Source organism: Phyllobates terribilis, unplaced genomic scaffold (assembly GCF_046119375.1).
Source record: "Phyllobates terribilis strain yellow unplaced genomic scaffold, ASM4611937v1 Scaffold_7__3_contigs__length_470593459, whole genome shotgun sequence".
NCBI lineage: Eukaryota > Metazoa > Chordata > Amphibia > Anura > Dendrobatidae > Phyllobates > Phyllobates terribilis.
The window spans coordinates 274,148,116-274,163,174 of NW_027362767.1; the positions used below are offsets into that span (position 1 = coordinate 274,148,116).

Consider the following 15,059-nt stretch of genomic DNA (forward strand, 5'->3'; position numbering starts at 1 on the left):
GGGGGCAGAATGGTGAGGAGACATAGGGAGAGGATGGCGAGGAGACATGGGGACAGGATGATGAGGATACATGGGGGCAGGATGGTGAGGAGATATTGGGACAAGATGGTGAGGAGACATGGGGACAAGATGGTGAGGAGACATGTGGGCAGAATGGAGAGGAGACATGGGGACAGAACGTAGAGGACACATGGGGAGTGAATGGAGAGGAGACATGGGGGCAGAATGGAGAGGAGACATGGGAACAGGATGATGAGGATACATGGGGGCAGGATGGTGCGGAGTCATAGGGACAAGATGGTGAGGAGACATGGGGACAAGATGGTGAGGAGACATGGGGACAGGATGGTGAGGAGACATGGAGACAAGATGGTGAGGAGACATGGGGACAGGATCGAGAGGAGACATGAGGGCAGAATGGAGAGGAGACATGGGGGCAGAATGGTGAGGAGACATGAGGGCAGAATGGTGAGGAGACATGGGGGCACAATGGAGAGGAGACATGGGGGCTGAATGGAGAGGAGACATGGGGGCAGAATGGAGAGGAGACATGGGGGCAGAATGGAGAGGAGACATGAGGGCAGAATGGTGAGGAGACATGGGGGCAGAATGGAGAGGAGACATGGGGGCTGAATGGAGAGGAGACATGGGGGCAGAATGGAGAAGAGACATGGGGGCAGAATGGAGAGGAGACATGGGGGCAGAATGGTGAGGAGACATGAGGGCAGAATGGTGAGGAGACATGGGGGCAGAATGGAGAGGAGACATGGGGGCTGAATGAAGAGGAGACATGAGGGCAGAATGGTGAGGAGACATGGGGGCTGAATGGAGAGGAGACATGGGGGCTGAATGGAGAGGAGACATGGGGGCAGAATGGAGAGGAGACATGGGGGTAGAATGGAGAGGAGACATGGGGGCAGAATGGAGAGGAGACATGGGGGCAGAATGGAGGAGACATGGGGCGGAATGGTGAGGAGACATGGGGGCAGAATGGAGAGGAGACATGAGGGCTGAATGGAGAGGAGACATGGGGGCAGAATGGAGAGGAGACATGGGGCAGAATGGAGAGGAGACATGGGGACAGGATTGGGGAATGTGCTCTGAAAACATCACAGAAAAGACACAGGCCTTATCAACACCAGAATACAAAATTACAAAAGAAAGGTATACAAGGGACTACAACACTATCAAGTGTAATTCATATATTTTATTCAATCAAGACAAATAAAAACAGACAGCAAGATAAACAATTAAAAATATAAAACATACATAAAATACAGTTCAGAAGGGGGGAGAGGGATGTCCACAATAAATATTACACATAAGTCTTCTCTGAAAAGAATATATATTGTGCCAACCAAATTTAAATTGCCAATATTAAATAAATACGCATGATCACCTCTATTAGCAGCTTGTTTAAATAAATATGTGTGTTATAAAAAACACAAAAAATCAATATATATAAATTAACATAAAGTGCTTGTGCAATAATCACATAACTTGTGAGTCTCTACTCTAAAATTAAAAATGATGCACAAAAGGATGTAGTGTAGAAGTTGGGGAAAAATTGGGGAATTGCTCTGGAGGCCACTCTATTTGTGTTTATTTGGTCACTATATGGTGGTAATATGTGGTTTGGTCATGCTGTGACAGTATTTGTTCCTTGTATGTGGTATTATTTGGTCACTATGTGGTGGTAATATGTGGTCTGGTCATGGTGTGACGGTATTTGTTCCTTGTATGTGGTATTACTGGTCATTTTTAAAAAATGTATGTGACACATTCCCTTAAAGAGTAATATATCAAAAAAGAGTATTGGGTATTATAAGAAATGTTTAATAGTATAGATTAGAGTAGGTCCGGCCAGAAGAGTCTGCCTTGTCGTGGTGGCGGTTTAAAAAATCTTTTGGCCAAAACAAAAGCTGCTGGCTATGTGTGTTATATAATGTTCAATGGGAACTGTTAATGTGTGATTGGTGAGGACGTGGTGCAGAAGTGGAGTTTTTCCAACAGTGAGCGGTGGCACTGTGCAAGGTTCAAGGGGTGGAGGCGGAGCTGGGGTGGAGCCTGGGCAGAGTCTCAAGGGGGCCCGAAAATTTTGCTAGTATGGGGCCCTGAAATTCCTGGTGGCAGCACTGGTGTTCACCAGTGAACTGACTGTTCCAGGGATCATTCAACAAAGCAAAATTCAAAGTTTACCACCTGATATAACTAGTTTAACTCAAGAAGTACATCTGCATCTGGGCAATATGTTGGGTTTCTATGAGGAGGTAAGTGCAAATCTGGATGTTGGTAATGCAGCTGATGTGAATTATCTGGACTTTGCTAAGGCATTTGATGCTGTACCACATAGCAGCCCTATACTGAACTCCAAAATCAAGGACTTGGGGGAAGTATATGTAAATGGGTAAGGAATTCGCTAAAAGATAGGAAAAAGAGTCGTCATAAATGGTACGTTCTCTAAATTGGATATAGTCAGCAGTGGGGACCGCAGGGAACTGTGCTAGGACCGATTCTTTTTAACCTTTTTATTAATGACCTCGGGGATGGGATTGAGAGTAAAGTTCAGTCTTTGCTGATGACACCAAACTATGTAGGATATTAAAATCTGATCTTGACGTTACGATATTATAAAACGATCTGGATAAGATGTCTGAATGGGCAAACAATTGGCAAATGAGATGTAATGTTAATAAATGTAGAGTAATGCACCTAGGACGGAGTAATCCTATTGTTGCATATACAATAAATGGGAGTATACTCGGGACTACAGAGAAGAAGGACTTGGGTATTCTGGTTACAAGTAAGCTGAGCAGCAGTACTCAATGTCAAGCAGCAGCCGCAAAAGCAAACAAGATTTTAGAGTGAATAAAAAGATATAAAATCCTGGGATCCCTGGGGTACCCCTTTATAAATCACTTGTGAGGCCACATCTAGAATATGGGATCCAGTTTTGGGCTCCACATTTTCAAAAGCATATGCAGAAGTTAGAGTCAGTTCAAAGGTGGGCAAGTAGATTATTACAAGGGATGGAAGCCTCTCATATGAGAGGTTGGAAAAGTTGAGCTTGTTTAGCTTAGAAAATAGACGTCTCAGAGGGGATCTGATTTACATGTATAAATATATATGTGGTCAATACAAAGGACTGGCATGTGATTTATTGCTTCCAAAGACCATACTAAGGACCAGGGGGCACTCATTACGGGTGGGTGGAAGAAAGGCGATTCTAGGAGCTGAACAGGAAAGGGTTCTTTATAGTCAGAGCAGTCAGACTGTGGAATGCCGACCACAAGAGGTAGTAATGGCAGACACTATAACTGGATGGTTTCCTCAGTACACATAACATTGTCGGTTATAGATAATTTAGTGACAAAATGTCTAATTGGTGGAGAAAGGTTGACCCTAATGGACCTAGGTCTTTTTTCAACATATGTAACTATGACACTGACTGTAACATACAGAACCCTACATTTTGTACTATACTGTGCTTATCACATTTTGGATTTTATTATAAGGGGTCTTCTGCGGCTCAGGACCGGCTGAAATGCCCCCTTTGTCCTTCCCATAGCCTGTTCCTGTTACCTCAGACATTCCAGATTAGGCTGCAGTCCTCCGTAGGAAGGCGATACCGGATTACTGAATTACAGGCTCAGACGATTTTATAGAACAGATTTTATTCATTTTGGCAGCAGGTATAACACTCAGATTATGGCGGTGCCATGTCACTGATCGCTATCCGTAGTGGGCAGAGTCTGGAACGACACATCGATGTTCGTGTTGAACATTGCGCTGCTCAGTTGTACGGAGAAGTCTTGGGTGGGGTTTATCTTCACGGTAAATGTATTGGTGACCGCTCTCCCAGCGATGCTCTGTTTCACCGTGATCAGGATTGTATCATCCACGTATCTGCTGATCACTGGGACCTGCACATGGTGACTGGTGACAAGAGTGGCAGGAAATGGAGATATTCTTGGATATGCACCCATCGGCAGAACCTTGACCATTTGCCCCTCGCTGTAGTTGCAGCACTCTTCGTACGCCTGATGACATTTTGGTTTGCTTCGTTTTAGCGCCTCATTTTGTTCACTCTCACAATTCTCATGCTTCATATAGTAATTGGCGCCATTAAGACAGCACTGCTGGATATTGGGATTCCGGTATTTCTCAGCTGAGAACAGAGAAATTACACTGGTAAAACACAGAGAATGCAGAGTATGGGGGGCACGATATAATCACCCAATTTACACCAGCACCCACTATGCCTGAACAGCAGCTCACAATCTGGAGATATAAAGGAAAAAAAGAGGAAAATTTCAGCCTACCATACATATGCCATAAGGGTCCACTGGTGCACAGAAATCCTTGGTAGCAAATCCAGGGATGAGAAGCAGTAAGAAGTAGATTAGAAAAACTCCAGCACCTTCTCCGTATCCATCATTAGAGATGTAAAGTTAAAACGTCCATTTTATTAGTTCCATTAAAAAAGCGCCATATGTAAGGTTCCGAACCAAACAAGGGTTCTTAATCATAGGTTATATTGCTGTAGTTAAAAGATAGATATATATATATATATATATATATATATATACATACATATGGACTGAAAACAAACGAGAAAATAGGGTGGAGACCAACAAAGAACAGGAAGTTCATTAGTGTATATATATGTCTTTTAACTACAGCAATTTAACCTATGATTAAGAACCCCTGTTTGGTTCGAAACGCGTAAGGTCTGCCTTACATATTGCGCTTTTTTAATGGAACTAATGAAATGGACGTTTTAACTTTACATTTCTTGTGATGGATACGGAGAAGGTGCTGGAGTTTTTCTAATCTACTTCTTACCACAATCTGGAGACATGGCGTGCAATGTGCGAAGTGGAGATCCACACGGTAAAGTGACTTCAGCAGCAGAGGTGCCACGTGAGCCCACTGAAGAAAACTAAATGAGAATCCAAAATCCTGTGACCCCTCCTCTGAGCTACTGGGATTTCATCTATAGCCACTTGGACTGGTGACCATGCACTGGACTTGTAGCCACTTGGACTTATGACCACTAGTGATGAGCGAGCGTGCTCGTTACTTGAGTTTGTTCTGGTGCTCGCGTACATACCCAGTATCGCGGGTACTGGAGTGAAATGTTTGCGTCCCCACACACGTTTCACAACTGTTACACAGCCAAAAAACATGAGGGGATTGCCTGAATATTTCACTCGAGCACCCGCGATACTGGGTGCGTACCCGAGCACCCAATGCAAACTCAAGCAAACGAGCCTGCTCGTTCTTCACTAATGACCACGCATGACACTCATAACCACTTGGGGCTTGTGACCATGTACCGGATATGTGACCACGTGATCAAGCACTGCTATTTTCAGCATTATGGTGCAGTGAATGCGACCCATCACACAGGACCCCTATGATATGAGATGTAACATACTCAAGTGCTGGATCTGTGTCTCAGTCAGGAGAGATTGTCGCCGTTTTCTCCGTGGAGTGGAAATATCTGGAATAAGAATTATTTCCCATCAGAATTAAACATTTCCACACATAATCTGCCCATGAACACTCAGCTCGGGACCCACCTCACCGACATGATTTATAGAGCAGCATGAGGTGGGACAGTGCCAAGAAGTGAATGGAGGAGTGCACACATTGAAGGCGAGGTCCCCAGCAGCACAGAGTATTTCAGGATTTGAGGGGGGGACGGGACAGAAGAAGAGACCAGGGTCCCCAGCAGCCCAGAGCATTTCAGGAAAGGAGAGTAGATATTGGGGGGATGTAGAAGAAGGAGCAAGGTTCCCATTAGCACAGAGTATTTCAGGAGAGAAGATAATGGGGGACACAGAGGAAGAGACCAAGGTCCCCAGCAGCACAGAGTGTTTCAGGAGAGGAGTGTATGGATCGCAGTTTTGTATATGAACATCATATATCTCACAGCGGAGGGTCTATTACAGTGTATCAGTGCAGACAATCCTCTGTGAGGTGAATACAGCAGCACACGTCTCTCCAGTCCTGATACAACCATAGAAGTGCGGCCATTACCGGGCTCATCCATGGTGGTGCGGGCGGCGCTGGTCACCGGGATTCTCCTATCTTCTCTGAACATCTCGGATTCCACCAGCAGATACACAAACTCTCCGGGGGAATCCTCCGCCGTCATCTATGACACAGGCACCTGTGAGATGAAGCGCAAGCTCCAGATACCCCACACATCCCCTCCCCCACTCACCGACAGCTTAACTGCCCCCCGGAAGCGGTTGTCAGGAGTCAGTGCCAACAGCGCAGAGGAGAACGTTGTCTTCTTATCCGGGTAACTCACTAAGGAAACCGTCACCGGGAAACTCTCCAACTGCTGGGACGTCCGAACCAAAACCTTCTCCGGGACGCCAAGTCGCCATGTTTCTGGGGCCGTCACATGGGGGCTGGGGAAGAAGGAAGAAATTACTGTATGACATGGGGGTCTGCATCACCAAGACCAGACCCAAATATCAGGAAATTCCTAGATCAGTGCACTATTCACCCCAAATACTGTGTGCTGCTGAGACACCCTGCTCCATCCACTGTGTAACTCTGCTTGTGACCCGTTAAATGCTTAGTACACTCATCTACTGATATACTCTGTACTGCTGGACATCTTCATCCTTCCAGATGTATCTACTTATCCCAAGGCAAACCACTACTGTTGGCTAAGTCCTTGTGTAGTCTATAGCCAATTTACCCAACCCAAGCTTTGAAAAGGGAGAGGAGAATAAGCGGCTGCCATCCTCTTCTGTCGACCTTCTACCTCCTGACTCCTTTGCGGTCCACCTCGTCCTCTCTCCACACTCATCTGACCCCCTCCTCCCTCTAGACTCCTGTCGTCTTCCTCCTCCTCCTTCCAGACTACTCCTGTCCTCCTCCCACTAGACTCATCTGTCCTTCTCCTCCCTACTCCACTGTCACATTCCCCTCCTCCAAACTCCTGTGCCCTCCCCTTCTCTCCAGATTCCTCTGTCCTCCTCCTCCTTCTTCTGTCTTCCTCGCCCATCCTCTGTCCCTCCTCCTCCCTCCAGACTCCTCTGTCCCTCCTCTTTCATCCTCCTCATACCTTCTCTGTCCTCCTTCTACTTCCAGACTCCTCTGTCCCCCTCCAGACTCCTCTATCCCCCCTCCTCTCTTCAGACTCCTCCATCCTACTCTGTCACCCTCTTCATCCCTGGTCTGTCCTCCTTTTCCTTCCAGAATCCTCTGTCCCCCTCTTCCCAACAGTCTCCTCTATGCTCCTCCTCTTCTGACCTCTATCACTCTCCAGACTGTTCTGTTCTCCTCCTCCCTCCAACCTCCTCTGTTGCCATCCTCCCTCCAGATGCCTTTGTTCACCCTCCTCACTCCAAATGCCTCTGCTCCTCCCTCTAGATGTCTCTATCCCCCTCAATCCTCTGTCCTCTTTGCTCCAGACTCCTGTCCTTCCAGACTCCTCTGATCACTGCCTCCCTCCAGACTACCCAGTCCTCCTCCATTCAGTCTCCCCAGCCCTCTTCCCTCCAGACTCTACTGTTCTCACGCCTCCCTCCTGACTCCTTCGTCCCGCTCCTTTCCCCAGACTCCTCAATACTCCTCCCTCCAGCCTCCTATTTTCGCTCCAGACCCCTCTGTCCTCCTTCCTTCAAACTCCACGGTCCTCCTCCTTTCAGACTCCTCTGTCCTCCCCCTGCTCCTGTCCTCAACATACCTTTCAGAATACTCTGATCCCCTCCTCATCGAGTCTCCCCTGTCCTCCTCCCTCCAGACTCCTCTGCCCTCATTTCAGACTCCTCTATCCTCCTTCTATGTTTCGACACCTCTCCTCCCCCTAACCTCCAGACTCCCCTGTCCTCCTCCTTCCTTTTTCCTCCTTCCTCCCATCTACCTCCTCCTCCCTCTTCTGTCCCCCTCCTCTGTCACCTTCTTCCTATGTCCCCATCTCTAATCTGTCTTCCTCCTCCCTCCTCTGCCCCCTTCTCTCCTCTGTATCTCTCCTCGCCTTTTCCCATTCTGTACCCCTATCTTCCTTCCTGTCCCCCTCCTCTGCCCCCTCATCCCCTTCCTCCTCCCTCTCCTCCTCCCTCCTCCTTCAACTGTTCCCCTCCTCATCCTCTCTCCTCTGCCCTCCTAACCCCTCTGACCCCCTCCTCTGTCCCCCTCTTCCTCCCTCCTCTGACCCCCTTTTCCCTGTGTATTAAGTTCCTTTTTTATTCATGAGTAATTTCTTACAAGCTCTCATGGATTCACCTGCATCGTAGTCTATGACTTCTCCCCCAGCTGCCCTATGTCACTGATGTTTGCACATTTCTTACACCATTCTGGGTGTAGTCGGTACAGATCTTTCCTCAAGTTGCAGGTTCCAGGTCTTCAGACAGGTTGCATTGCTCAGGCTCCTGTGCCTCCCACTCACCAGGATCAGCCTGCAGCTTCTTGGATTTCTGCCCAACCTTCTCAGTATCATTATGGGTGATTCCCCCTCCTCCCTCCTTTGTCCATCTCTTCTTATTCCTCACAGACTCCTCTGTCTCCTTTTTCCTCCCTCCAGACTCCTCTGCCCCCTCTTCCTCCCTCCAGACTCCTCTGTACCCCTCCTCCTCTCTCCAAACTCCTGTCCCCTCCTCCTTCTTTGTCCCTTTCATCTGTCCTCCTTGTTCGTCCCTCTCTTCCTCCCTCCAGACTCCTCTGTCCCCCCTCCTCCTCCCTCCAAATTCTTCTGCCCTTCTCCTCTGTGCCCCTCCACCTCTCTCCCCCTCCTTTGCTCTGTCCCCCTCCTCCTCCCTCCATACTCCTCTGTCCCCTCCTCCTCCTTACAGACTCTTCTGTCCCCTCTCCCCCCTCCTCTGTCCCCCACACCTCTACTCTGTCCCCTTCTTCTGTCCCTCTCTTCCTCCCTCTAGACTTCACTGTCCTCCTCAAGCTCTCATGGATTCACATCCTCCGCAATCCATGACTTCTCCCCCAGCTGCTCTGTCATGGATGTTTGCACATTTCTTTTCCATTCAGGGTGGGAGAGTATTTACACATCTTTCCTCAAGTTGCAGGTTCCAGGTCTTCAGGCAGCTTGCATTGCTCAGGCTCCTGTGCCCCCCACTCACCAGGATCTGCCTCCTGTTTCCTGACCGACCTCCTCGGTATCATTATGGGTGACTCCACATAGACGACGCCCAGTCACAGCTCCCAGACACCTGAATCTGCTGTCCATGCTCCTACTGCTCAGGTGCAGAGGCCAGGAGGTCACTCCGCAGGGGAGGCTGAACGTGGATAGGAGAGTGAATGTGGAGTGGGGTTGGAGCAAAATCTCTTATTGCTCCTGTTCAATCTGATCCTGATCACTAATCGCCTTCCCTCAATCTTCCTTTTCTGTAACTTATTCTTTATCCATAATGTAACTCCATCTGTGACTATCCACCATCTCCTGCAATACTCTGTGTTGCTGTCAGACCCTGATATCTTCCACTATGTGAAATCCATTCCTTGACTACCCATGATACCAATCCCTCTCCTGAAATACTCTGTGCAGCTGCGCCCCTCCTGTGGATTAGGGACTCGTCCCTTGTGCATTACTTACAACAGTTTGCGTCCTCGTCCTTCCCCGCAAAGTAGGAGCAGCAGCGCGATCGGCAGCAGGATCATCTCTGGAGCTGTAATCAGTGAGATTGGGAGGGGTCACTTATTTGTACGGCAGGGCGAGCCAATTATCACATTTGGAAAAAGTCATGTTACATAAGATTTCCTGAGAAGAGCAGCTCATTTCCCAGGATGTCAGAAGGGGTGAGCTCACAGAGAGAGAGGAGCCATGGCTCTGAAAGTGAAGAAAACTCAGTCACTACAAACACCTGATCAATGTGCCCATCCTCTAACCCACACTGCCGGGGGCCCTCCGTATACCGAGTCCCCTCCTTGTGACGCGCCCCCTGGGCCTGTGCTGTGCAGGGGAATACCCGGAGCCGGATCGCTGAGATGCTGGGGGTTGTAGTCTCCGTGTGGCGGTGACCCGGTCCGTGCCCAGGGTGGTCAAACCAGTGGCAGTCTATTTGTATTGTAATAAGTGTCCGACTACGCCACCCGTGGATTGCGGTCAGTGGGGACCGCCGCTGCGCTGCAGACCGCTGAGACTGATGTTGTTTGCGCAGCCGAGTATGGGATGACTCCCCACGGGAGAAGTATTGCCTCAGGGCAGCTAAGGTGGAAGATGATGGGAGTGATGGTCTGAGGGTCCCAGTGATAATGGTGCAGGAGCGGCAAGGAATCACAGAGACGTGTGGTGCAGTTCAGGGTCTTTACTGATGGTACAAGGCAGACCCTCCCGGGAGTACTGGCTAGTATAAGGGGCCTGGTCAGTCTGCGAGCAAGCAGGAGTTCCCCTGGCCAGGTGGAGTTGTAGGCCTCCCCGTTTATCTGCACTCTTCCTGGCTACCTTGCTGTCAGCGGTTACAAGTAGCCCACGTCCCTGAGTATACCGTGTGGTGCTCACCCGTATGGCTGGTGACTTGGGGCCTTCTGTTAGCCTCCGCTCCTGGATGGCGGCGCTGGTCCCTTCTTTGTGACCGAGCCTCCGGGCTTCTATGGCCAGAGGACCTGGAATCCCCTGCCGGCTGGTTTCTGCTGCTGGGTGTATATTAGTCCCCACAGCCTCGGACTCCTGTGTCCGGTTTTAGTGTCTTCGTCCAGGGCGAGCTCTGCTCAGCTCCAGCCCCTGGACTTCAGCTACTGCTCCTCCAGAGCTCCTGATCTCACTTTCCCTCTCCAGACTCTGACTCTGTCTGCAGCTTCACTCTGACTGCTCTAATCCCGCCCCAGACCCAGTTTATAAGGGCAGATTCCTCCCCTCCCAGGTCTGGGCGGACCGTGTTGCATGCTTAGGGATCCTGACCAGAGAAACCTCCCACTTTCTCTCAGACATAATATCTCTATTACTGTGGCAACCAGACCCCTGGGGTGTCACATTTGTACCTCAGGTGTGCCAGGACCCTCCGTGTACCGAGCCCCCTCCTTGTACCTCACTTGTGCCAGAACCCTGTGTACCCCTCGTGGTGTGCCAGTACCCTTCATGTACTTAGCCCTCTCCTTCCACTTCACGTGTCCTTGGACCCTCTGTGTACAGAGCCCTTTCTGTGTACTGCTCGTGTGCCAGAACCCTCTGTTTACCAAGCTCCTTTGGTGTACCTCATTTGTGCCATGACCCTCTGTGTACCAAGCCCCCTCCTTGTTCTCCTCATGTGCCAGCATCCTCCATATACCGATCCCCCTCCTCGTACCCCTCCTGTGCCAGGACCTTCTGTGGACCGAGCCCCCTCCTTATGTGACAGAGTGCAGCCCCCCTCACCTGTTTTCATGGACCATACTGTAATCAGGCCTGCATTAGCATTTTCTGTCCTGCATCTCCTGGGGGTCTGTGTGTCTTTGTTCCTCTCTGTAGGTGGCTTCGCTTAAATGCACAAGTCTGCAGACCTGCTGGAGACTGGAGTTCTAGAAGATTCTTCATTCTTTGAGTTATCTGTAGCAAATGTGTAAAGGGGTGGGGTGGGAGTATCTCTGCCCAACCAGAGGGCTGATCCCAAGGGATGTAAAACACTAAGCCACATGTTTGGTTAGTTAGTTGGAGCTGTGCTGTGTGAAGGGCTAGGATCTGTGGCTGAGGCCAGATCCTGGTGCCGCGTATGGACTATTGGAGATCAGCTATACTATTGGAGATTGGAGATCAGTTGCCATGTGGGATTGTGATGTCTTGTCACCCTGCTGGATTTGAGGACTTAATCTGAGACTGTTGCATTTTCCTTGGCGTTGGATTAGTGGATGGCGCCCCCGAATTTGTCATTTTTTGTGTATCAACCTTGAAGACTCTAAGGAACCATATATTTGTTTGGTGCTATATTCTCCTAGTCCCAATAAAGATTGTTGGATTGTTCATCGGCCTGCTGTCTCTGCCTGCTCCGTCTCACACCCGTCACAAACTGGTTGGCAGCGGAGGGATTAGAGCAGAGGGAATGGAGAACAGCAGCCCAGCAACGAATGGAGCCAGAGCCTCAGGATACAGGAATTGGACTGGGGGGAACCTACAAACAAAGGCAAGTGAATTAGGGGTCTGTTACAAAGGACTGTCCAAAGAACAACTTATTGGAATTTTGGAAGGAGCCAGCCTTCAAGATGGCACTGGAGATGGATTCCCAGAGCAATTGGAGAAAAGACAGGACCTGGAGGTAAATTCTCGGAAAAGTCAGTGGGTTGTGTGGTATGAGGAGGAGATGGCATTGCTTGAGGATGAAGGCACCATAGAAGATAAACGGGAGGCTATTCGCAGAGCTCAAGAAAGACAGCTCGCTGTGGAAGCAGCTAGAAGCACCAGGCAGATATTAATCACAACACCCACCATGAGCGAAGCTCCAAGAGTGTCCTGCAAGGACTTTAAGCCATTTAATGAGGCTTCAGGGGATATTGAGGGATTCTTCCGAGACTTTGAACATCAATGTCAGTTAATGGAAGTTCCAGAAATGGAGCGGGTCAGACATATGGTGGGGCTCTTAGAGGGTGGAGCTGCAGAAGCGTATCAAGCTATAGACCCTCGCTGGAACCGTGAGTATGAGGACATTAAAAAAACTATCTTGGAACATTATGTGGTTACTCCAGGACTTACAGGACTCAGTTCCGCTCATTAGCCTGTAATGGGGAAGACTCTTTTAAAATGTATGCCCACAGGATCAAATAGGAATGTCATCGCTGGCTGGAGGGAGAGGGTGTCTCATCCTCAAAGTACAGTTCTTTGTCAAATGCTCCACTGAGATCAGGGAATGGGTGCGTGAAAGAAAACCAGCGACAGTAGAACAAGCTTCCGCTATAGCTGATAAGGTTCTCACCATCAAGCTCCAGTGGAAAAAGCTACTGGTGAATGGAGAAAAAGCTACCAACACCCCACCACCAGTGGTCCTTTGTCCTTCAGTCCCTAAGGTTTGCTGTCCCACTATACCACCACCTTATGTTGATACATATGTGAATCACCTTCCAGCTATTCCTACCTCATCCTCTGGAATGAGACAAGGAGAGAAAGTAGTAGACCGCAGGTGTTATGGTTGTGGACATCCTGGGCATCTGCAGGCCACATGCCCAGCCATCCAGTGGAGGAATCGTCCTCAACCCCAACAACCACCTTCACATGGATATCAGCCTCCAGGTTCCCTTACCTCCTTCCCCAGAATGCAAATGGGAAGGAGTGCAACACAGCGCAGATGTTACCGATGTGGGCAGCCTGGACATCTGCAAGACACCTGCCCTCATGGTCAATTGAGGAATGACCCTGCACCAAATCGGCCTATCAATTATTTACAGCCAAATACAATGGAGGAAGAGGTGTTACCCCTCCAAGTTGACTTGTCTAATTATTCAGACACCCATGTTCGACCATTAGGGATTTATGGGGTGCGGGTCACAGCCACGAGTTATCTAATCATCAAAGAAAGCACTTACAGGAGAAGAGTTCTTGGGTTTTGTTATCCTGGGGCATTTCTCACCATAGCTGATCCCAGAGTTGTTCGGCCAGAGGCAATACAGCAAGAAACCTGGGATTACCATTGAATTAGCTGGAGGCCAATGGAGGAATATCCCAAAACCAAATATAGAACTGTACTTTGGTTTTGGGGTCAAGCAATGCGTGGTTGGGGTGATGAGTGGCCTGCCTGCAGATATTATCCTAGGAAATGATGTAGGAGATCTACAGTGCCGATTTGTGGGTTTTGGAAGCAGAGTTTAAGTCAAAGAGGATGCGAAATGGAGCCTGGACCTTCTGCCCTGTTACTTTATTGTATGATATCCAAAAAAGAAGCAACACCAAAATGCTGATGGATTGTCCAGACAGGAGGAGACATGAGTCCTGGCTGCCATGTCTTCGTGTACTTGACAAGCGACCTGTTGAGGTCACTAGTCTGTACACAAATTGAGAGGGGAAGGGGTTGTGACAGATTGCTCCCCCCTCAGCCTGTTTTCGTGGACCTTACTGTAATCAGGCCTGCATTAGCATTTTTTGACCTGCATCTACTGTAGTGGGGGCCTGTGTGTCTTTGATCCTCTCTGCAGGTGGCTTCCCTTAAATGCACAAGTCTGCAGACCTGCTGGAGACTGGAGTTCTAGAAGATTCTTCATTCTTTGAGTTACCTGTAGCAAATGTTTAAGGGAGTGGGGTGGGAGTATCTCTGCCCAACCAGAGGACTGATCTCAAGGGATGTAAAACACAAAGCCACATGTTTGGTTAGTTAGTTGGTGATGTGCTGTGTGAAGGACTAGGATCTGTTGCTGAGGCCAGAGCCTGGTGCCATGTATGGACTATTGGAGATCAGTTGAGATTGGAAATCAGTTGCCACGTGGGATTGTGATGTCTTGACACCCTGCTGGATTTGAGGACTTAATCTGAGACTGTTGCATTTTCCTTGGCGTTGGATTACTGGGTGGCGCCCCTGGATTTGTCCGTTTTTGTGTAGCCATCTTGAAGACTCTAAGGAACCATATATTTGTTTGGTGTTATATTCTCCTAGTCCCAATAAAGATTGTTGGATTGTTCATCGGCCTGCTGTCTCTGCCTGCTCCGTCTCACACCCCATCACACCTTATACCTCACTTGTGCCAGGATCCTCCATATATTAAGCCTCCTCCTTGTACCCCTGATGTGCCAGGAGCCTCCGTAGATTGAGCCCCCTCCTTGCACCGTACTTGTGACAGGACCCTCCTTGTGAAAGGACTTTCCATGTGCCAGAACCCCACCTTGTACCTCAAGTGTGCCAGATCAATCCGTGTATCGAGCCCCCTCCTTGTACCTCACGTGTTCCAGGGCCCACGGTGTACCAAGCCCCCTCTATGTATTCCTTATTTCCCAAGACCTTCCATGTACTGAGCACCCTGCTTGTACCCCTCATGTGACAGGACCCTCCATGGACCAAGCCCTCTCTTTGTACTTCACTTGTACCAGGAGGTGCACCAGGATCCTCCATATACTAAGCCTCCTCCTTGTACCCCTCATGTGCCAGGACTCTTCATGGACTGAGTACCCTCCTTGTACCCCTTATCTA

General features: G+C 49.1%; 1 protein-coding gene across 2 annotated transcripts; it reads right to left on the bottom strand.

The window, feature by feature from the left end:
* Positions 1–3,657: 3,657 nt before the first annotated feature.
* LOC141153167 (uncharacterized) lies at positions 3,658–11,357 on the bottom strand. 2 transcript variants are annotated; one of them, XM_073637864.1, is made up of 6 exons: positions 11,333–11,357; positions 9,575–9,647; positions 6,233–6,425; positions 6,046–6,163; positions 5,441–5,506; positions 3,658–4,168 (listed from the first exon to the last, which is right to left on the bottom strand). In XM_073637864.1, exons 1-6 carry the CDS (start codon positions 11,340–11,342, stop codon positions 3,723–3,725), a joined length of 906 nt encoding a protein of 301 aa, XP_073493965.1. In that variant the 5' UTR covers positions 11,343–11,357; the 3' UTR covers positions 3,658–3,722. The 2 variants fall into 2 exon arrangements, with proteins under 2 accessions (XP_073493965.1, XP_073493966.1); XM_073637865.1 differs by lacking the exon at positions 11,333–11,357 and adding an exon at positions 10,481–10,793.
* Between the last annotated feature and the right edge of the window lie 3,702 nt (positions 11,358–15,059).